This window comes from Vipera ursinii, assembly GCF_947247035.1.
Source record: "Vipera ursinii genome assembly, chromosome: 12".
Classification (NCBI taxonomy): domain Eukaryota; kingdom Metazoa; phylum Chordata; class Lepidosauria; order Squamata; family Viperidae; genus Vipera; species Vipera ursinii.
In genome coordinates this window covers 9885755-9910305 of record NC_139525.1, presented here as the reverse complement: position 1 = coordinate 9910305, position 24551 = coordinate 9885755, and the positions used below count along the sequence as shown (strand labels likewise).

The window sequence follows — 24551 nt, the reverse complement described above, 5'->3', positions numbered from 1 at the left end:
ACTGTCAAACAGCTCACAGCTGTCCAGAAATTCTTCTCATCTCTAGTCAAAAATCTTGTTTCCGGTATCCTTTCTACCAGCTTCTTTGACTTCTGACAGATTTGATCTTTTCCAGATGAAGCGTATCAATATATATAAAATGTGGACAGCTTCTAGAAGCAGCGCATATGTTATGGCATAATTAAAAAAAGGTAAAGGTTCCCCCGCACATGCGTGCTAGTCGTTTCCGACTCTAGGGGGCGGTGCTCATCTCCGTTTCAAAGCCGAAGAGCCAGCGCTTGTCCGAGGACGTCTCCGTGGTCATGTGGCTGGCATGACTAGCACGGAACGCTGTTACCTTCCCACCGTAGTGGTCCCTATTTTTCTACTTACATTTTTACATGCTTTCGAACTGCTAGGTGGGCAGAAGCTGGGACGAGTAACAGGCGCTCACTCTGTTACGCGGCACTCAGGATTTGATCCACCAAACTGCCGACCTTCTGATCGACAAGCTCAGTGTCCTAACCCACTGAGCCACCGCGTCCCTTCATGGCATAATTAATAATAGTCTAAAACAGGGGTGTCAAACTCAATTTCATTGAGGGCCGCATCAGCATTGCGGTTGCCCTCAGGGGGCCGGGTGGGTATGGCCAGGGTGGGCGTGGCCTACTGGGTGGGTGTGGCTAGAGTGCATATGGCCTACTGGGTGGGCGTGGCCAGCTCGACATCGTTGGCATCAAGGGTGCCTATGGGGGCCTGGGCAGGAGTGGGACAGATCTGAGGGTCTCTGGCAGAAGGAGGGTCTCTGGGCCAGGGCCAAGGCAGTGGGGGCCGTTCCCTGACTGTTTCCAGGATGGCTTCGCGGGCCACATGAAACCACTTTGCGGGCCGGATCCGGCCCCCGGGCCTTGTGTTTGACATGTCTGGTCTAAAATGTAAACTTTAATTGGGATAATTTTATATGCTGGAATCCCTACTCAAGCAAAGATGTGGCTGGAATGCAGAAAAAGGACTTGGAAGTATCTAGAAAGATGCATGCAACAAGGTTGAATTCGTTTACTGCAGTCTTAATTCCCAAATAAATGCATACTTTTTTTCCAGGCACTTAAAAAAAAACATATTGCATGGGTGGTGAGAATTAGCAGATAATTTATTTAATTAGCAAAATACGAAGAAAAACTACTTTTTTCCCATCTCTAAAAGCAGTTTCCAAGTAGAAATAAAGTTGAAAGTATTCTTTTTTTTTGATTAGAGAGGTTAATTTAGCCATCTCTTGTAGTTGCATCAGTTTTTCCAGCCGTTGTGGGAAATTAGAGTATCTTTCTATTTTTGTGCATAAAGCATTCTTGCTGCTGTCAATGTATACAACAACAAGGTTTCAGGTTATTTTTCAAGCTCTTGAAAAATGCTTTAATTTTTTTATGTTCGCTTTAAGAATCTTCTGTATTAAAATACGAATCTTGCCCCAGTATTCCGTTTGCTTTATCACAAGTCCACCAAAGATGGCAAAAAAAAAAAATCCCCTTCTTGCATTTACATTTCTAAAATGTATTTGAAATACCCTTGTGTACCTTTGACAATTAATTTTTTAATTTAATTTTAATTCCATTTATATCCCGCCCTTCTCCGAAGACTCAGGGCAGCTTACAAGCTTAGCAGTGGATCGGATGTTAAAATTCCAATGGTACATCATTCTATTAGAAAAATTCTTTCAGATTATAGTGTAAGGTAAATTGGAAACCCTCCGTGTATTTACTCCCATTGTCCGAGTCTTATGTGATAGCCCAAATCCTTTGCCCATTGAATCATGCACTGTTTCACGTGTTCGTAGCGTGTCTTTCTAACGAAGCGCAGTTAAGAAAGGAGAGGACAAGGGGTGTTATGATCGCGGCATATTGTAGGATGTGAGAAGGGTTGGTTAGTTTTAAAGAAAAGCACTGAAAAACCACCTACAGTGTGACAACAAGGAGTAGGATAATTACTGAAAATGAAGTCTTCTCTGCCGTGCCTTTCCTTGAACATCTGCTGTTCCATATGGAGTCATAAATATTTGCTGCAAAATAGCTTTAAAAAAAAACACCAAAGAAATCATCATGGCATTAATATGGAAAAGCTGAATCTGCCAAGGAAACTCAAGATCTTTAAAATATTTTTTTTCCCCGCTAGGCAAGTTTCACCTATCCTTATGAGACTTTAAAAAGAAAAAAAGAAACACCAGCAAACAAATAAAAACCTTAGTGGGGGGGCGGGGGGAAACCAAGTATCTTATTTGATCTGAGAAGAAAAAAATGAGTTGATGAGAAAGTTTGTGCCTTGAAACAAGGAAAAAAATGTATGAATTGGACTGCAAAGTTTTGAGACACCTTTCCATAATACGGAGCCCTCCATCTTGTTGGACTATATTCCCCATCATTCCTAAACCAATAACATTGCCCATGTAGGCCCATTTGATGATACTTGTGGTTCACTACCCCTTGGAGGATTACAAAAAGGTTGGCATAGGTACATAATGAAGTATGAGCCATGAATGAAGTTCATATTTTTCACTAAACCTGTAGACTAAAGAGTCAGAGCTGAGGGCAGAGTCAAGAGAGGAATCAGGCTGGAATCATTACATTCTCATAAAAGGTATAAGTTCAACTCTTCTTGAATGCTGTTGATCCTTATGTAGTGCCAATTTAGTGCTGATCATTAGTTGACTAGATGACTGTGTATATGCAAGAGCGATACATCAGCTTAACTGGAATTTAACGTGTGGTCCTGGTTCTTCACGCTTGAGAAAACCTTTATGTTTGGCTTTGGCTTAGCAAGTTGTGTAAACCCAGCCCTTGAAGATAGTTCACACAACATAGCCTGTGTTTAACTAAATGATGGTTTATTCAACAAGCGGTGGGTTTGTTCATATCAAATCAGCCAATTTCCACTAATGCTGACCCTCAGTAATTTCCCAAGGTGTCAAACAGAAAGATGTTTTCCATCACATGCCCTCTGTGATACGAAGGAATACACAGTGAAGCTTTTGAATGCAAAACAGGTGGCCTACCGTTGTATTTCTTAAAGTTTCAAAATGTTTGTTATTATTGTAAGCACCTTGGATTTGATGTTGGACATTCAATATTTTTTATCAAACAGGTATCGATAAATATTGCAAACCAGATTTTTATCGTAATTTATTCAGTGAATATCAGATAAGCTGCAAAAATTCAGACAACTTCTGGAAGTCAGCATAGAGATAAAGAAATTTCCAACCCTTGACTCACATTTAATGACAATCTGGATTTTTGAAGTTCAGAACTGATAGATCTAGCACAGGGGCAAGCAACCTTGGCACTTTTATGACTCGTGGACTTCAACTCCCAGAATTCTGATCTAGCATATTGCAACCCATTGATACTATTAAATGTGAAGACATCGCATGCATGTTACAAAAGGGGGATTCATCCGCCAAACATTCACGTTAGATTAGAAGGTACACTTACTCAGGTTTGACTAAAACAGAAAAATATTTTTGTGAAGGTTGGAATCTAAAAAGAATAAAGGAACCTCTGCCATTTTAAGCCATATTGGCTCCTCTCTTAGTTGTTTCTATTCTGTTGTATTTACACCACTAAGCTACTCTTAGCAGCGCCTTCTAGAGTGCAGACTGGCCAAATTATGCATTTGTGAAAATGTGTGGCTTCTCTGATTTTAGCTTAGTGCAGTCTGGACCAAGACGTTATACGATCCCAACTAATTGTGATTTATTGTACAAACTACTTAAGCAAACCATGGGTTAGGACAATGCAGGAAGTTCTTCCCAGGAGGGATTCCTCGGAAAGTGACTTTCTAGAATTGCTTCCTTGAGTAATCTGGAAATTGGTTTCTACAAGTGCACAGATGCTGCTGCATCTATTATTTATTTAAGTTTCACTTATGAAATTTCATCAGAAAGGGGTGAGTCATGTGGCAAGGATTCACAGCAAGACAGTAATCTTCCTTTGCAGCTGCTGGAATGACAACAGCCCCCAGCCCTTCCTTAATTGCTTTTCCAGTAGATTAAAAGTGTCCAGTTGATTAGGAGTAGTTTGAGGTTGACTTCCAAAGCATATTCACCCAGGTGATGTCGAAGGATTTGCTATATGAACTGAATTTTGATTTGGAGAACGTTGTGTACCAAATGATTTTTTTTAAAAAAAAATCCTTAACCTTTAAAAGTGAAGTTTTTCAATTTGTTTTTGTTACTCTTTTCTTGCTGCTGTTATTTGATATGCATTAGTTTAATCAGCAGGGGATAATTACGTGGTCGTCTTCATCTGAGATCAGAACGTAAGGGTTGGTTGGATCCGGCCAGCATTTGGATGCAACATCATCACGGAATATTACGGGCTAGATTGAGAATTTGAAAAACAGCCCTGAAATAAACAGTGGCAAATGACTTCCTTCCATACCAGAGGACCTTGGTGCTCTCTGAGCTGTGTTGTTTCCTTGCAAACATTTCACTGCTAGTACTGATGATGTTACCTAGTTGGGTAATGAAATGTCTGCAAGAAAGCAACCAAGCTCAGAAAGCACCAAGGACCCCTCATTGCAATTCTGATCTGCAAATATTCTCCTTTATTGACTTCCATATTGTGGTCAAGAAGGTTGTATCCATGAAGCTATCTGGAATCATTAGCTTCAGGGCATCTACCTTTCAAACAATACAATAAAATAAGTTGCATTTACAAATATTTGGGCCAGATTGAATCTGAAAAGGGATAAGAAGTTACGAGTTGGCAACCTCAATTAATTTGATTCTCTGTCCAGACTGCTATTAGTTACTCACTATCCCAAATCCCTTCTCCTTCTCCAAGATACCTCAATTCCCACCCCTTAGAATGTGGGTCTTCACCCACACCAAACTATACTTAAAACTAAAAGAAATCTATTGACAGCGCGCTACGGCATCAACTTTTATTGTGCCCAGTTATAAATAGATATAATTTTCAGTGATATTAATCCACATGGAGGTAAATGTCATGACTGTATAAATTATCTAGTCATCGTTAACAAGGGTTGGAGCATATTCGGAGTGTAAATTGTCATTCTACGTTCTGCATGAATAATTCTCCTTTGGCATAATTTTGTAGCATGGCCTTGCCATTTTGTAAAGATTTGACATGAGTCACTCTGTGTGGTACCACATTTCCCAACCTCATACCTAGCAGATACATTGGACACCAACACCCAGAGTTCTCATTCTTTGGCCATGTGGATTAGGTGTTTTGGAAGATTTAGTCCCAACACCTAGAGAAGGTTTTAGCAAAGCTTGTCAGAATAACTTGTGAGACAACCAGGCTGAGACTGAGGGAGGGGTCAAATATGTCATCAGTCTGGAGTCCTTATCATGTTCTACATATGTCTGAATGAAGTCTCTCTCTCTCTCTCTCTCTCTCTCTCTCTCTCTCTCTCTCTCTCTCTCTCTCTCCCTCCCTCCCTCCCTCCCTCCCTCCCTCCCTCCCTCCCCCCCTCTGCCTCCCTCCCTCTTATGCACCTGGCCAGTATCTTTTATGCTGATACTTTTTAATCAGTGTTTTATTTTTTTATCAAAATATAAGATACAAAGGAAAATAAAAAGTAATGGCAAACTAGGGGGAGGGAAAAAGAGAAAATGTGGGATAAGAAGGAAAAAAAAGGGGTTGACTTCCAGCTCTCTTCGGCATAGTAGAAGATAATAACATTACAACTGCAACTTTTTACTTTTATACAATAAATCAACAAAAACAAAATCAAAATTTCATTTTTTCCCCATCAGAAAGACACAGTCCGGAAGCAATTTCCAAATAGAAACAAAATTAAATATTTTCCTTTCTTTGGATAAAAGAATCAATTTAACAATGCCTGCTTTCCCTTGCTGTGGGAAACAATGTATATTTCTGTTTACTCATTAATATTTATAGACTTATCGTAATTCACGTTAATAAAATTCAGTATATTCCTTCAATTTTTTTTCACCCTAAAGGAAAAGAAATGCTTTTCCTAAATTTTAAAACATTAAACTTTTCTTCAAAAACATTTCTAAAATGTAAACTTTTTTTAAAGTTTACTCTTTTTTTAACTTCCTCTTAACATATATACATACAAATTTATTCTCAGCGATATGTTATGCTGATACTTAAGTGCGCCCATCAACATCATTGATCCCTATCTAGAAAGACAAAAATATTTGCATTGCAATCTGAAACCCCCTTTCCTGGGAGTTAGCATCATTGAACGGGATGGGACTTAACAGGACTTAGATGGGATTTTGAAGGCCTTGAAGAGATAACCAACACCCACACCGTCTTCTCTGTACACTTCTGAAGATAGTAGCCCCAAAGGCAGTCACCATTCAGACGTGAAGACCTATTACAAGATTGAAATAGATTTCTGATGCTCTGATCGTTCATCTTCTCAGGATGTGATTTCAATCCGAGGGGCAAGTGATGAATTGTTTGACAAGACTTCTTTTTTCTCTCTCTCTCTCTGTCTTTCCCCTCCCTTCCCACTCCCCAAATGCTAAAATGTAATAGGCTTTACCCCACAGTCCTTCCTTGGCTATTACGGACTTTTTAAGATGCAATGTGACCTTGGCCAGCCAAAGCGTGTTTGGTTAGCACAAAATGTTAATCATAAGAAGTCATAAGTAGGAGCCTTCTTCTTTACTGCCCACCCACCCCCCACCCGGTTTTTTTTTCCCCCAGGGACTTGGAAATTTATGGTTGTGGGGACAGGTAGGATATGAGCAGCAGGCCAAATGGAGTGCAGGGTTATCTCATCTCTGTGAAAACGACTCTCGGCAATCGATGTGACCTCTGCGAGGCTGTCACCGTATTCCCACCCTTGGCGTCCTATTTGTCTTTTTGGTCAGGAGCTGAGATCTGGAGGCTGTCTCCCTGGCTCTCTCTTGGGCCAGATTATCAACATGAATCATGGCCTGCACGGCTGTTATATTTCTATTTATTTTCCTGCTGTTGACTAGCTAGGGTGAAATATGGTTTCTGTTTGCATTTGATCCTCACTGCAGCCAGTGGCACCTAATTTAGCGGTGTCTATCTCTTTAAAGAAGACTAATGCTACTTTGGAATTTCAATCTGCCCTACTTTAACATTACCAGCCATTGACTCTGCGCCTACCGCCAGCCGATACGAATTTTTGGATGGCCCATTTTCGTAGCGTAACTTTCTTCTTGCTTCATGCTCAAGATTGCTAGGTTGTTTTAACACAGCATACTGCTCCAAATCCATTTCTTACAACCTCCATATCTCTTCTCCCTCCCTCCCTCTCTCTCTCTCTCTCCCTCCCTCCCTCCCTCCCTCTCTCTCTCTCTCTCTCTCTCCTATTTCCTTTCTCTCTTTTCTCCAATGTACCTTGTTTTGCTGTTTTAGGGCAAAGCACTTAAGACAGTATACATTTTTTATTATTTGCATGAAATATCTAATTAACAACACACACACGTACATAATTATAAGGGGAGAGTGTTGTAGGATTGAATTTTTAGAAAGGTGTGAAGTAAGATTGATTTTTTAGAAAAAAGATAATAATAATTGGGAGGTCAGGCAAAACAGAACGGTTAAACCTTTATCTGAAATTACAAGAAGCAGAATCTTAACAATCCAAAATAATCTATTGTAATGTAGGCTGGCCACAGTTGCACATCCTTAATAATGATGCTCAGAACATGGACTAGCTTATATGCTTAATAAATCTTAGGGAGTAATATGGAACTACAAGTCCCAGCAACCCCTGCTAGCATGGCCAGTAATGCTGAGAGCTGAATCCAACAACATCTGGGTTTTCCATCTCTTATCTGCCATGTGGCTGCAAACCATTGAGGAACGTCTTTAGAGCTTCATCTTTCACAAGAAGCATTATCACTTGCTCAATGTATATTTTATAGCCTAGTCATTTAAAGGCAAAAACCAACTCACATAATTTCATGGTTTCCTCTTAAATCAGGTTAGGACAGACCACCGAAGGATATATAGAGTGAAGTTTCAGGTGTTGAATTAAATGTTTTTGGAAGGTTTCCAAAAATGGGTGTTAGATCCTGACCTGCTTGAGCAATTGCTTTGGTCCCCATGATCTAGGAGAGGACTTTGCAAAACATCTATCTTGAATCCTTATTTCATTTAATTTTACTTGCTGTCCAAGACTCCAAAATATGCTGAAGGGTCACTCTAGCCTGTATTTTTATTTCCCACACTGTCAAATAATACTCTGGAGGTAATTTATATGGTGTCTTAACATCCTTTTCATTTCTCACACCACTTTTAAAAAAAATCGTTTCACGATTATTAATCATTTAAAAATGGTTGGAATTCCTTGATGGAATGTGCTGCTTAGCTGTGTTGCTCAAAAGGCATGCACCAACAGACTTCTAGTGAATGTAGGATTTGAGGTGGGTGGTTATATAAATCAAATAAGTAAATAAAGAAAATATATGGCTCTGTTGGAGATAATGTAGGAGGCATAGTGGCTCAGGGGCTTAAAAGACAACAGAGAAGGTCTGTGCTCTGGCAGTTCGAGTCCTGCCAACATGATGGGGCGAGCACCCGTTCCTTTCCCCAGCTCCTGCCCAGCTAGCAGTTCAAAAGCATGCAAATGCAAGTAGATAAATAGGTACCATTTCAGTGGGAAGATAATAGCGTTGCCGTGTTTTCCCGTACGCTCTGCACCGCGGTGTGATGTCAGGCTGGCCACGTGATCTTCAGATAGTGCTGGCTCAATGGCCTTGAAAAAGAGATTAACACTGACCTTTAAAGTCAGCTACAAGTAGTGGAGTAAAACCCAGAGGAACTCCTTTACCATTATTTGAGATAATGTACCTGTATGTATAGATAGTCCTCGTTTAATGACCCACTCGAACAGCAACTGTTCAACATTACACAGTGGCACAGAAAAAGAGGTACTTTTTGACTGATCCTTGAACGTCTCACTATCCCAGCACCCTTGCAGACATATGATTGGGATCTGGTTGCTTGGCAGTTGGCAAAAAGAACCTTGTAATAAAAATTTCTGGTTATTCCTGGGACATTGGAGAATTTGTTTCTAATTCCTCTTGTTGGTTGGTGTTTTTCTAAGCTCAGCTTACTGTAGGAGTGGCACAGACAATTACAGTTACCATTGTTTTCTTTGTCACATTTTTCCATTACTCTGCACTTCTTTGCAATCTACCCTTCTCAGTTGGAAAAAAAAAGCTCTGTGGAGGAGGTTGCTTCCTCAGGCCTTGGAATTTAATTAAACAATTGAAACCCACGGAGCTAGAAATCACCAATGTCATGATTATATGTAATGAAAAGATTGGCCATTTGCACAGATTATTGACTACTTCATCGCAGGATAGGCGCAAGAACTCTGCATGCCACCCCAAATTCTCACTTCCTTTGAAAGAAATTTGGGCAGACAAATTCTCTTCTGTCTTAATTGGACAAGAATGGGTTGGGGGGAAAAAGGCAGGAGAAATCATTGACGTGCTATGTGTGATAAATAGAGTCCTTGGATTTCTGTAGAATCATTATTGGGAAACGCAAACAGGAAAACAGTTGTGACGTTTTGGTTTCTATGTAGGCATCAATGAAGCCTCCGATTAGCCACTTATCTATTCTGATGGGTTTGGAGCAAAAGTCTTCTTACTTTTTCTGGTCTTAAATAGTGCTTTTTTAAAATTAAATCAGAAACTTTCCTTCTGGGTCTAATGGAAAAAGACTTGGGGGGGGGGAAAGTGGAACTCTGATTTTATATATATGGTGATGGCAGCAAGACTGCTTTATGAACAAAAATAGAAAGACACTTCGATTCCCACACCATGGACAAATGGCTACAAAAACGGATGGAATTAGCAGAGATGGCAAAACTGACTGTTTTGATTAAAGAAAAGAGCATAAGTACTTTTGTTTCTAGTGGGGACGCTGTAGCTCAGTGGGTTAGGACGCTGAGCTTGTCGATCAGAAGGTCGGCAGTTTGGCGGGTCGAATCCCAAGTGCCGCGTAACAGAGTGAGCCCCCGTTACTCGTCCCAGCTTCTGCCAACCTAGCAGTTCGAAAGCATGTAAAAATGCAAGTAGAAAAATAGGGACCACTCCGGTGGGAAGGTAACAGCGTTCCGTGTGCCTCTGGCGTCCAGTCATGCCGGCCACATGACCACGGAGATGTCCTCGGACAAGCGCTGGCTTTTCGGCTTTGAAACGGAGATGAGCACCAGCCCCTAGAGTCAAAAACGACTAGCACGCAGGTGCGGGGGAACCTTTACCTTTTTACTTTTGTTTCTACTTGGAAACCGCTTCTGGACTTTGTGCTTGAGGTGGGGGAAAAAACGATACTATGATTTTGGGTTTTACTGATTAGACTGATTTGTTGATACAGAAATGGCTGGTTCATACTACTGTAAGAAATGTAAAAAGTTGTGATTTGATCTTAATGCCTCACTTTACCACAACAGAGGGAGTCGGAAGTCTCCACACTTTTTCATTTTCCCTTTCCCTCTTGTTGTCCCTTACTATTTGTATTTTGATATTTTATGTTATAAATGAATAAATTATATTAAAAAAATGAAATAGCGATTTGAACTCATCATTAATTCATTCAGTTTATCTCCCCAACTTTCAATCAAAAACTCAAAAACTTTCACCCTTCTCCTATTTTTCTCCCAGCAAACAACACACTTGGAAGGTTGGGCTGAGAGAGAGACTGGCATTAAAGAAGCAAGATAGGACCCTTGTGTCTCTCTGTTGCGAGTCCCACTACCTTCATCACAATCTCCGTCATCGTTTGGTGCTCCTCAAGGGATTAGATCAGGGGCCCTCAGGCTTGGCAACTTTAAGACTTGTGGACTTCAATCCCCATGTTGGCTGAGGAATTCTGGGCGTTGGAAGTCCACAAGTCTTAAAGTTGCCACGGTTGGAGACTCCTTGATTAGATTGTTTATAACCCCTGTTTGCCTCTTTTTCTTACAGAAGAAGTCCAGATCGCCATCCCAATAATCAAACCAACCCTAGAAAAGGTCCAACTGGCTGGGCAGACTTTGCCCCCAGGCTTTCCAGCTCCGTTCCTCTTTGCTGATGGATTGTCTTCAGTGGAAACTCTATTAACCAATATACAGGTGAGGAAGTCCTGTGATTATTCTCTAACGCTATCTGGAAATGCCCAAAGGAGAGAGGGAGTTAGCTGTGTTTAGATTGATCTTCAGATCCTCCAAAAACATGGGATTTCAGAAACAGTCAGTGGTGGAATTCCTATAAATACCTCCAGTAGGTCATCGTATAATTTGGAAACTCGATGCCCAGTGGTAAGTGTTTAGCGTTGGCATAGATTGAGACAGATACTTTTGTAAACCTTTAAGAAAATACAGAGATGACCTTAGAATGGAAGACGCATTAAAAGAGGTGAACTAGGAAATAATAACGTATGGAAAAGTAGAAAATATGGGGGTGGGGGGGGGGGAAAGTTTCAAACAACTTCACCTTGATTCTGTGTTTAAGAAGGAGCAGAAAGACACTCTTGTAGGTTTTCAGAATTCTGTGGTTATACTCAATAAAAGGGACGCGGTGACTCAGTGGGTTACGACGCTGAGCTTGTCGATCAGAAGGTCGGCAGTTTGGCGGGTCGAATCCCGAGTGCCGCGTAGCAGAGTGAGTGCCTGTTACTCGTCCCAGCTTCTGCCAACCTAGCAGTTCGAAAGCACATAAAAAAAATGCAAGTAGAAAAATAGGGACCACTCCGGTGGGAAGGTAACAGCGTTCTGTGCGCCTTTGGCGTCTAGTCATGCCGGCCACAGGACCACGGAGACGTCCTCGGACAAGCACTGGCTCTTCGGCTTTGAAATGGAGATGAGCACCGGCCCCTAGAGTCGGAAACGACCAGCACGCATGTGCGGGGGAACCTTTACCTTTACCTTTTTACTCAATAAAAATGAAATAACGTTCCTGAAATCTAGTTCCGTTTTCCGACCAGGTCTACCTCAAAGGGCTGACAGAATTCAACCTTGGTATAGATGACAAAGCTAGTTACTCCTGACAGTCCACAGGAGAAAAAGGCATATATTATGCACTGCGTGCATTTTCTGGACCGGTATAAAACTAATGGCTATGCTGGGCTGTGTTTGATGGGGGCACTAAATGGGAAAAGGCCCGCTTTATCTGATTGCCTGTCATCCTAACAGGTGATCCTTTGCTTTTTCAGCTATAAAATCAGCCAAGGGATGGGCCAGAATGAAAAACAGGCCAAAAAAAAACAAACTTTTTTTTGCTAGGCTATATATTTTCTCATCACCCTCCTCCTTCTCTACCTCTTCCTCCTCCTCCTCCTCCTCTAATTAGATGTTCTCATTGAGGGAGATTTCACCTTGGCTTGTTTTTTTACAGGGGCTGCTGAAAGTCGCCGTAGATAACGCCCGAGTGCAGGAAAAGCAAATCCAGCAGGAGAAGAAGGAATTAAAGATGGAGCTGTGCAGAGAAAGAGAATTGAGAGAAAACCTGGAAAGGCAGCTGACAGCTGAGCTGCAAAGCAGAGGTAATCTGAGAGAGAGAGAGAGAGAGAGAGAGAGAGAGAGAGAGAGAGAGAGAGAGAGAGAGAGAGAGAGAGAGAGAGAGAGAAACGTGGATGGGAGGGGAATGCCTTACAGCATCTTCCTTGTCCTGACTTTGTTGTTGTTAGTTGCGAAGTCGTGTCCGACCCATCGCAACCCCCTGGACAACGTTCCTCCAGGCCTTCCTGTCCTCCACCATCTTCTGGAGTCCATTTAGGCTCAAGATAGATGATAGATACATTTATAGATACATAAAGTAGATGGAAGATGGATGGATGCATGGATGGATGCATGGATGGATGGATAGACAGACAGACAGATAGAAAAAGAGACACATAGGTAGAGGGAGAGATGATGGATGGATGGTTGGATAGATAGACAAATAGATAGATGATGTTGTTGTTAGCTGCGAAGTCATCTCCAACCCATCACGACCCCATGGACGACGTTCCTCCAAGCCTTCCTGTCCTCTACCATCTTCTGGAGTCCATTTAAGCTCACCCCTACAGCTTCAGTGACTCCATCCAGCCACCTCATTCTCTGTCGTCCCCTTCTTCTTCTCTTGCCCTCAATCTTTCCCAGCATTAGGCTCTTCTCCAGTGAGTCCTTCCTTCTCATTAGGTGGACAAAGTATTTGAGTTTTAGCTTCAGGATCTGGCCTTCTAAAGAGCAGTCAGGGTTTATCTCCTCTAGGACCGACCGGTTTGATCGCCTTGCAGTCTAAGGGACTCGCAGGAGTCTTCTCCAGCACCACAGTTCAAAGGCTTCAATTCTTTGGCACTCAGCCTTTCTTAGGGTCCATGTCCTGTCTTTAGGGAAGTTTATCCCAACCCTGATTCCCTGGAAGCAGGAGACTACAAACTTGGTGACTTTTAAGACTAACCAGAATTCTGGGAGTTGACGTCCACAAGTCTTAAAGTTGCCCACGTCAAGACTGATTTGCACTTATGCCTAAGTTCTTCTTCGCTCGCAGCTTGACAGAGAAAAGGGAAGAGGTGGGATGGAATGCAAGGGGGGGGAACTGCATCGGAGCATTGCCGGTTCCCATCAGACAGTGAGTGCTCTAACCCAAGGATGCATCGAGCACGTGTCCTAGTGTGGCTGGTTGGTTTCCCATAACAAAATGAACAGAAGTCATTGGTGGAAGTAATGAACTATGGGTGGCCCATAGGGAAAGGGGGTGATTGACTACTTTTGCATGGGGAAACCCAGAGCTGCCTGGAGACCCCTGTTCTTCAGGAACACAAGGCTGTAACTATGATGCTGGCTGAGAATTTAGAGGATTGAACTGGATTCAAGCGACAGCAATGAAACCTCTGTGTAGCTTTGTTATCAACTCTGGGCAAAAGTTTGTTACCAACTTGGAGTGTTAGGAGAGGAGAAAGACATCTGATGGAGCCAGTGTTGAAACTGAGAATGGTCCATTGCTTTCCATTGGGCCTTTCGTTGTACTCAAGAAGATTCTCCCCTTCCCATTAGAACTACAGAAATAATCCTTCAAGTCCTATTCTGCTGGGTTCCAAAGTAAGGGTTGGATGAGTAGATGCGGGTTTTTTGTTCATCCTGGGCAACAGAATGGCTCAAGTCCCTTCTGAGTACAGAAAGTCCTCGTCCTAAAACCACATTCATTCAGTGAAGTTATATCGCCGCTGAAAAAAAGGGACTTATGACCATGTTTTCACATGACCGTTGAAGCATCCCTGCGGTCGCATGATTAAAAAATCAGAGGCTTGGCAACTCGCTCATATTTATGACGGTCGCAGGGACCCAGGGTCATGTGATCCCCTTTTGAGACCTTCTGACAAGCAAAGTCAATGGGGAAGCCAGATTCACTTATGAACCATGCTACTAACTTAGCAACTGCAGTGATTCGCTTAACAACTGTGGCAAGAAGGGTTGTAAAACGAGGCAAAAGTCACTTAACGACTGCCTCTCTTAGCAACACAAATTTTGGGCTGAGTTGCAGTCCTAAGTCGACGCCAACTTGTATATAGCCTTACAGTCAGTGTGACACTTCGTAAGGCCACACTTGGAATGCTGCATCCAGTTTTGGACACCACGATGTAAAAAAGAGGTTGAGACTCTAGAAAGAGTGCAGAGAAGAGCAACAAAGATGATCAGGGGACTGGAGGCTAAAACATATAAGGAACGATTGCTGGAATTGGGAATGTCTATGAAGAGAAGGACGAGGGGAGACATGATAGCAGCCTTCTAGTATCTCAGGGGCTGCCCCAAAAGAAGAGGGAGTCAAGCTATTCTCCAAAGCACCTGAAGGCAAGACAAGAAGCAACGGATGGAAACTAACCAAAGAGAAAAGCAACCTAGAACTAAGGAGAAACTTCCTGACAGTGAGGACAATTAATCAGTGGAACAATCTGCCTCCAGAAGCGGTGAATGCTCCAACACTGGAAGTTTTTAAGAAGAGACTGGACAACCATTTTTCCAAAATGGTATAGGGTTTCCTGCCTGAGCAGGGGGTTGGACTAGATGACCTGCAAGGTCCCTTCCAACTACTTCTTCTTCTTCTTCTTCTTCTTCTTCTTCTTCTTCTTCTTCTTCTTCTTCTTCTTCTTCTTCTTCTTCTTCTTCTTCTTCTTCTTCTTCTTCTTCTTCATCATCACCATCATTATTATTATTGTTGTTATTATTATTCCTTTTGCATGCCCGAGGCCAAACTAAATTGTCCTTGGGGGTGTCCTTCAGATTTTTTTGGGGGGCCTTCCTTTCCATAATGGCTCCGTTGCCCTTTCAGCCACGATTCAGAAGCGCTTGAAAAAGGAGAAGAAAGCGAAGAGGAAATTGCAGGAAGCTCTGGAGTTTGAATCGAAGAGGAGAGAGCAAGTGGAGCAAGCACTGAAGCAGGCGACGTCGGGGGATGGGCTCAGAATGCTAAACGGTAAAGGGTCTTCTGGATCTCATTTAAGCAGCTGGGGGGGAGGGGGCGGAGAGACAGCTGAGGTAGAGTCAAAGCCTCCAGGGTGCTTTGGAGCTTCCTGGGGAGGAAAAAAAAATGGGGGACACAAAGTGAACAGATCTTCCCATATGATTTCCTTCTGTGCGTATCATGGTTGAAATGTGACTCTAGAGCAGACAATGATAGGAATCTTACGCTTGGCAGATGCTGGGATTCCGGAGATGGAAGTTGACCACAATGGGACCCAACATGAGAACGCAGCAATGCAAGGTATGGGATCTTGCAGGACTATATTTATTTATTTATTTTTTTATTTTAATCCCATTTATATCCCGCCCTTCTCCGAAGACTCAGGGCGGCTTACAAGCTTAGCAGTAGCCTTCATTCTATGTACATGCCTGCTTATTAGGGCTTTTGCCCCCCCAAGTGGCATTATTACAAAGTCAGCTTATTGCCCCCAACAATCTGGGTCCTATATCATATACTATATTAGAGATTTGTCCACGTCACGTTGGGCGGGGACTCCAAAGACAGTATGATAAATCCTCTTCTTTTGAATGTTTTCCGGGGAGACTAATCTATCGGGGCAACCTGGTCTACCCCAAATATATGGGATGGAGCATACTGCTTCCACTTTTGCCTTTGAGCCCCAATCTAGGAGCATTCGGGGGCAGTCGCTTCTGCGACAGACTATTTGTAAAACTCCCTTTTAATTCTTTGCCGGAAAATCACAGCCAAGAGTTCGATCCTGACCGGCTCAAGATTGACTCAGCCTTCCATCCTTCCGAGGTCGGTAAAAATGAGGACCCAGATTGTTGGGGGGTAAAACTCTGACATTGTACACCTCTTAGAGAGGGCTGTAACACACTGTGGAGCAGTATAGAAGTCTAAGTGCTATCGCTATATAAGAGCCATAGTGGCACAATGGTTAGAATTCAGTATTACAGGCTAACTCTGCCCAAGCCAGGAGTTCGATCCCTACCGGCTCAAGGTTGACTCAGCCTCCCATCCTTCCGAGGTTGGTAAAATGAGGACCCAGATTGTTGGGGGCAAAGAGGCTGACTCCGTAAACCGCTTAGAGAGGGCTGTAAAAAAGTACTATGAAGTGGTATATAAGTCTTAAATTCTATTCCTATTGCTAGTCTGGTCACAGACCAAAAGTTTGAATTGAATTGAGCATGATCTTGCATTATTATTTCTAGTACAGGTAGTCTTGACTTACGACTGATCGTTTAACGCCCATTCGACGTCATGACGCACTTCAGAAAAGAGCAATTTATGACCTAACCTCCAGGTTACAACAAAGACTTAGCGCTCATTTGGATATTCAATTGCCAGTCAGATGCTAATCTGAAGGAAAGATTTCTATTTAAACCCTCGGGCTACTCCTGTGTCCATAATTCACTTGTAGCCATATTTGGGGACAGCAGCATCAGTTCCTTTTGCTCAACCAATCTCCGTTTCCCATAAAGTAAACATACTGGGTGTCATTAAGTGCACCTGCAGATCAATGATTTTTGCAAATGACATTCAAGGACCGTTCCGAGCGCCGCATTTTTTTGCTGATAAAAGCAAATTAAATTAGCGCAACTCGTGAGCCGGTCTTGATAAAAAACAGGGAAGCCAAAACAGCCGCGCCATTAGCTAACAAAGTAATATTTTCTCTTTACTGCTTTCTGCCATTTAGTTATTATCCTATTGGAAATCTAATTATAATCCTTTTACTCCCCAGTCAAACTTCACAGTTTTTGCAAGCTTAGCACTGACATGTGATTTCATTAGATTTGATTGCCTGTGCCCAGATTGACTTAACTTCAGTCGGAGACCTGAAAGGCCTCTTGCTTTCTCAGATTCCCTGTTTGCACATTAAGGCAACAGCTCCTTTAATTAATTAGCATGAACTGCAGTAACATGAACTGCTGAACAGAAAATAACATCGTTTTATGATCGCGGGGAGATTTCTTCTTCTGCCTGTGGATACCTTAGTTAACGCTGGTATCCATCGAAGAAGCAAGCGATAGGTGCAAAGGAAGGAAATGATAACTCCTGCACATTTTTCATCTTTAAAAAACAAAAAAACAAGCTGATGCCCTTTTATAAGGCAAGTGCATGAGAAATGTGAGAACGTGAAGGCGGGGTTGACCAGAGAGAGAAGCAACCTAGAACTTCCAAGGAGAACATCAACCTCGAACTAAGGAGAAACTTCCTGACAGTTTGAACAATCAGCGGAATGACTTGCCTCCAGAAGTCGCGGGTGATCCAACACGGGAACTTTTTAAGAAGAGATTGGACAACCCCCTGTCTGAAATGGCATAGGGCAGTGGTGGCGAACCTATGGCACGCGTGCCAGAGGCGGCACTCAGAGCCCTCTCTCTCGGTACCCTCCTCAGCAGCAGCCCCCCCCCCCAGAGGAGAGTCGCCCCCAGATGCGGCTTACGCGGAATAGCGCAGCCAAGGACATGGCAGCCGGGCAGCGGGGACAAGACTCTGCCCTCGCACCCCGTCACATGCAGATGATGCTGTGGGGCGTGGGCAGAGGGCGTGGCCACCACGGTGCTGCTGGGGCACCTGGGCAATCTTCAGCAAGCCTTGAAGGCAGTGGGTGGCCCAGGGGGAGGGGACAGGGTGGTGGTGGGGGGGGTTGGGCACTTGGTTCGCCATCACTGGTATAGGGTCTCTTGCTTGAGCAGGGATTTGGAACAGAAGACCTCCAAGCTCTCTTCCAACGTGGTTAGTCTGTATTCTGTCATCAGAACTGATTGTAACTCCATTGTCCCAGGTAATTTTGAACGGCTGTTAAGTGGTCGGTCATAAGTCAAGGATTACCTGTATAGCGCGCTCTCTTGCAAGTCCAGAATTGGAGATGCTTTCCTTAGGCAAGTGTTGGTTGAGGTGCTAAGCGAGACATAATCCTGAGAGTTAAAAGTTCCCACTTCCCACTCTGGTTCACGTTTCCCTCCGGGACTCCAACTATTTATTTACTTATTTATTTTAATCCCATTTATATCCCGCCCTTCTCCAAAGACTCAGGGCGGCTTACAATCTAAGCACAAATCAAATGTGCTTAGCAAATATGGAACAAAGGACCCAATCCCTATTCTGTGTTAATGACCACGTCTGGCAGGGGAGGGGGGGGGGAAATACAATCCAAAATCCAAATATTATTAACATAGGTGAGTCGCCTCTGGGCAAGATGAGTGGCATACAAGTCTAATACATAAATAAAAAAAATAAAATTAATTAATTAAAGGCAAACGGGTGAGATCTTTCTTCAAGTTATGCAGCATAGTTATCTTTTTTCCTAAATGTCTTGCTTATTAAGGCAGTCATGCATTTCATGGCAGGTTATAAAAGTCTATCATGCACTGGGGCCTCATAAGCATATTTTAGTGTTAGGGAATATCATTTACACCTTTTTATACTGTCAATATGATCTCTAGAGAATTGCACTCAGACTGCTGTAACCCCCCCCCCATTTTGCTCACCTTTGCCTAATTCCATTTTTAAAGGAGCAAGTGAATATTTGATTATGGCATACACCTAAAACAGGAGTGCATTTATGGCCCAAAGATATATTTATAAACTTGCCTGCCTACAGGTTGACTTAAGACCATTCATGTAATAACAGTCTGGAATTACAATGGTCCTTCCCCACTGTCCTGGGGAACTAGAGATGGGTATGCCTGGTGCGGGGGGGGGATGGAAACATAGGGAAAAAACAGAATTTTCCCCATTTTTTCCCCCAATTTTTCCAGTTTTTTTCCCCAGGCTTTCCCATCTCTACCTGAAACTCCATCCACTTCATGACCTGTGAGATTGCTTAACAATCACTATTGAGAGTGCCAGGATTGCAGTTGTTGTTGATCGAAGCAGTCCCGTGTCACCAAGTTATTTGACCCTATCCATTAACTGCCATTGCGTCATTTTGCAGCTTCCTTGATCTCCCCCTCCCCACATTTCTGATCTGGGGTAAAAAAACAAACAAACCTGGAAGAGTTCCATCATTAACCTTCTCTTGAGATCAAAGCAAAGTCAGCGGAGCTGTAAACTACTAAGGACAGTGATTATCCAGTGAAAAAAATGCTCTCCCATCCTTCTCAGGCACCTCATATTTAAGGTAAAAGCTGAAAACCCCATCAAACCATCCTTCCTCTTTCAAAGAAATATTGATAGCACTTTTTTGGCCCATCACATTGAGTGATAGCGGGTGGGGTGGGGGTGGGGGGGAAATACAGCACAGTGCTGAATGTTGTCACTTGAGAAGGAAAAAGAGAGAGAGAGAGACAAAGAGGTTGATCTTTGAACACCAGCTCCTCCACAATTTGAGATGAGCACTGCTGTGTTGGAGATTCGACCCTACTCAAGGAATTCCAAACTGCCAGGTTTTCTGTCAGCGTGACATCCACGCAGCAGAAATGGGTCTTCCCAAACATGGGACGTGAATAGCAAATCAAAGGAGTGGATAAGAGAATATCTAAACTTTTTTTAAAAAAAAAAATTCTAAGTGCCGTCAAAGCCCAGTTCCCTTCTGCCACCCTTAGTTCCCAGGCTCCTGGACATTCCTGAGGCATTAATTTTGTCTGTGATATTTATTCGTGTTTATGTTCAGGCTCCATGTTTGATGGCTGCTGTTCCGAGAGGGCAGGCCGCCTTTAAAACATGAAACATTCAATTCCTAATTAGCTGTTTCCTGTTTGTAATGGAGCGAACATGCTGGATGGGGATTGAAATTCAGCTCCTGCCCTCATCTGTTTAGCGTTCCAGATGTTTTTGTTTTAGCGAGGAGTTTACTTTGACAGCGCCCGCTAAATGATAAATCACTCATATTACAGCTGAAATGCATTTCAAAATTGAAACGTATCAAAAGTTGGCAATCGCTCCAAGGATATGTGTCGTTTAGCTGGTCCATATAGGTTGCGTCCTAGGGTAGATTTAGTATCGGCACCTGCAAATCAAAAAGGCGAGATCAGTCAATCCTTGGCACAGGCTCGCTTAGCGTGGTCATTTTTTTTTACTGTGGTTTCAAAAATCAGTGGTTAGTGGCTGGGGCTTTCAGTCTATTCTCATGCAAAAACAAGTGCAGATTCTTTTGATTCTTTTATTGATTTTATATATATTTTTCCTTTGACCTTCAAAGCAACAGCAATAGCACTTCTATACCGCTTCGTAGTACTTTACAGCCCTTTCTTAAGTGGTTTACAGAGTCAGCATATTGCCCCCACCAATCTGGGTCCTCAGTTTACCGACCTCAGAAGGATGGCAGGCTGAGTCAAGATAGATAGATAGATAGATAGATAGATAGATAGATAGATAGATAGATAGATAGATAGATAGATAGATAGATGATAGACAGACAGATAGATAGATGATGGATGGATAGATAGATAGATAGATAGATAGATAGATAGATAGATAGATAGATAGATAGATGATGGATGGATAATAGCAATAACGTTTAGACTTACAGTATATATTTATTTATTTATTTTATTACATTTCTATACCGCCCTTTCCCGGAAGACTCAGGGCGGTTTACAGGGTAATTAAAAACCAAAAATACAAAAGTTAAAAACCAAGTTTAAAAAAGATTAAATTTATCCCTGTATAATAAAACCCCCAATTAAAATAAATTAATCCTCAGCCTGGGCCAGAGAGCTCGAAGAGCCAGGTCTTCAGGCCCCGGCGGAATGAACGGAATGAAGACAGTGCTTTAAAGCCCTCTCTAAGCGGTTTACGGAGTCAGCCTCTTTGCCCCCCACCAATCTGGGTCCTCAGTTTACCAACCTCAGAAGGACGGAAGGCTGAGTCAACCTTGAGCCTGATCAGGATCGAACTCCAGGCTGTGGGCAAAGTTAGCCTGCAAGACTGCCTTCTAGTCACCCCACCACCAGGGCTCCTAATAGTACTAGCAATAGCACTTAGACTTATATACTGCTTTGTAGTGCTTTACATCCCTCTCTAAGCGGTTTATAGATTCAGCCTATTTTCCCAACAATCTGGGTCCTCATTTTACCGACCTCGGAAGGATGGAAGGCCGAGTCAACCTTGAGCCAGTCAGGATTGAAAGAATCGAACTCTTGAGAATGTGAAACAGAGTTAGTCCGCAATACTGAACTCTAACCGCTGCGCTACCACAGCTCTGTATTAATATTATATGCCCTATTCATGCATTACCACCTCAACAGTATCCAGTACTCCAGATTCTTGTTCCCATTTTGTTCAACAGGAAACAAGTTAGTAAACAAGACTTGCTTTGGTATTTGAGTGATTTAGTCTTGTAGGTGTAGACACTCAAGATCCCGTTCATCTTCCCTGGATAGTTAGCAGAGAAGCTTACAGGCACGTTGAGATAGTATTGTGCACCTTGAGGGTAAATCTGGAGTGTCTGCTGGTTTTCCGTTCGTTTAATTAAAACATGAGTCCAAGACTTGTCTTTTATGGGTCAACTAGCGCCATTGGAACGAAGAAGAAATAGTTGCTCTTCTAAGCAGTGGGTGGCCATAAGGGATGAATGTAAGATCAGGTTGAGTTCCTTGCAACAGATAAACCAGCTATGTACACCTTCAGTCAGAGGGAATTCTGTGTTGAAAAAATGGCTGAACCGTCACTGAGAAATGGGGAGACTCACAAGCTTTGCCATCCCAAACCTTTGCAACGAGGTTATGACAGGTGTGTTGTCACTTTGATGGCATCATGGGTTTGTTATGGTGCTTGCAGCCACTTCTTATTTATTTATTTACTTACTTACTTAGGGTAGGACGAGTAAGAGGAGAAGTAAACATATGCACCCAGTCGACGTAATTACATACAAAAATTCTATGGGGATTATGGCAGTGGCCTCATAACTGGATGTCCAGTTCAGCTCTCCAGGTGATCGCGCCTCTGTCGATCTTCTAAGGCAGGGCTTCTCAACCTTTTCACCCACTGTACCACTTTTAAGGGCAACATCTGAGTACCACCAGTCGCCTAGCAAGGTGTCAAAAACATGATAACCAAAAAAAAAAAAAGGAAAATAGTGATGAAGTACAGGTAGTCCTCGACTTACAACAGTTCGCTTAGTGACTGTTCAAAGTTACCATGGCACTGAAAAAAGTGCCCCCCCCAAGCCACAGCCGAGCAAGACACCTGCCTGCCCGCCCGGTGGCGCTCTTCCTCCTGTCTGAGGTTTTCCTTCTTGTGAGCATTTCTTGTGAGGATTGGCAGTGGGGGTGGGGTGAGGGTGTGTTTGGTTTTTATTCCCCCCCTTCCGTGTGCTGGGTGGTTGCAGCAGGTTTTGGTCACTTCACATGACCCTGGGACACTGTGACCGTCATAAATATGAATCAGTTGCCAAGCATCTGATTGTAAATCACAAGACCCTGGAGATGCTGCAACTTACCAGCTGATTGGCATTTCTTCTGGGCTCAACGGAAGCACCAGGATCAGTGCTGAGGTCCATCTGGAGCCTGGCGCTGATCCTGGCGCTTCCGGTGAGCCCTGACAGCCCCGAAGAAGCGCTGATCCTGGCGCTTCCGCTGAGCCCTGACAGCCCTGCAGCTCCAGCCGTCTCTCGCTCAGGCTTGTGTGGTGCTGCCACCGGTTCACTCATTCCCCTCCCCAGCTACTACTTTTCTAGGATGGTCGTGTACCACCTGCCAGGTGCCAATGTACCACAGGTGGTACCCGTGCCACTGGTTGAAAAGCCCTGTTCTAAGGAACCAGAGAACACACAGCGTGGGGCAATCTTACACAATATGTTTTAATAGTTTGCATATCAGCGCCACAATCACAACAAAGGGAGTCTTTCCACCTCCACTGATACAGGGCAGAAACAGTATCACACCTAATTCTGTTGAATTTCCTCCAAATCCAGGTGGTTTGGTAGAGGGATCACTAACGGTCAGGCGGCAAGAAGGTACCTTAGATCCTTCCTCTGTCCAGGCATTCTTGCATTTAAACTAGGTAGATGTTAAACTAGGTAGAACAACTGTTTTCCAAGCTAGCCTACGGAATTTCAATCTCGTGACGGGCTGCACATGGTCCTGGTGAATGGGGGGGGACTGGTTGTTCAGCTTCCCTGACCCTAGTCGAACGAGAGCTTGTTGTCTTCTAGTGTGGGATTGCCATTGTTTATTTATCACACTGTGCTCTAAGTCAGGCTTCAAAGAGGCACGCCAGACTGTACGGGTACTCCTCAACTTAACAACAGTTCATTTCGTGACCGTTCAGAGTTACAACGGCACTGGAAGAAGTGACTTATGACCATTTTTCACACTTAGCAACCTTTGCAGCATCCCCCCCCCCATGGTCACACGATCAAAAATCAGATCTTCACCACTGACTCATATTTATGACGGTTGCAGCGTCCCAGGGTCCCGTCATCCACCTTTTGCAACCTCCTCTCGAGCAGAGTCAGTGGGGAAGCCAGATGCATTTAAGAACCCTGTCCCTAACTGAACAACTGCAGTGTTTCACTTGACAACGGTGGCAAGAAAGGTTGTAAAAAATGGGGCAAAACTCACATATCAAGAGAAAATATAGACACTGTTGTTGGTCGTGAGTCAAGGACTAGTTCTATTAGCCTTGATACCATCTCTTGTGTATGTGGTCTTCCTAAAAACAAACTTCGGTTCCAGCTTTCAAGAACCTCGGATAAAAGGCAGTGGAATGGCAATATCCTTTTTTTTCTTTTCTTTTCCAGAAAACAGAGCCTACATCAAACCAACCATTATGTACTGAAGATGCCCGATATGGCATGTTTGTGTGTGGGGGAGGGGTGGGGGACATGTAACAGTCACTTCTGAAGATGATTAAAACCTCCTGCACAGAAGTCTCTTTCAGACCTTGATCAACCTTCCGTGCGGTGTGAAGACCCAGTCTAGTAACATTGCAATACGGACCCTCCATCCGGGACTCTACAACGCCTGTGTGTGGGGGGGGGGGGGGAAATGGCTGACCCATCACTGAGAAATGTGGAGACGCGCAAGCTTTGCCATCCCAAACCTTTTGCAGCAGAACGTGTTTTTTTTTAAGTCATAGAGAAACAGAACGGGGAAGAATCAGTTTTAGCATATTTTAAGCACATATAGGTATGGTTCCCTGGAATATGGCCTCTGTTGGAGAAGCTGGGGGGGGGGGACAATGATGACACATCTGT

The 24551-nt window shown here is 43.2% G+C and overlaps 1 protein-coding gene across 1 annotated transcript in view; it reads left to right on the top strand.

The window, feature by feature from the left end:
• Positions 1 to 24133, top strand: part of DACH2 (dachshund family transcription factor 2) — a gene marked incomplete at both ends in the record, with an annotated part of 260062 nt that extends 235929 nt beyond the window's left edge. Inside the window, 5 exons of the mRNA XM_083372037.1 lie at positions 10931 to 11076; positions 12338 to 12485; positions 15254 to 15397; positions 15620 to 15685; positions 24096 to 24133. Coding sequence (XP_083228163.1) covers positions 10931 to 11076; positions 12338 to 12485; positions 15254 to 15397; positions 15620 to 15685; positions 24096 to 24133 — 542 coding nt within the window. The remainder of the gene's footprint in view (positions 1 to 10930; positions 11077 to 12337; positions 12486 to 15253; positions 15398 to 15619; positions 15686 to 24095) is intronic.
• Between the last annotated feature and the right edge of the window lie 418 nt (positions 24134 to 24551).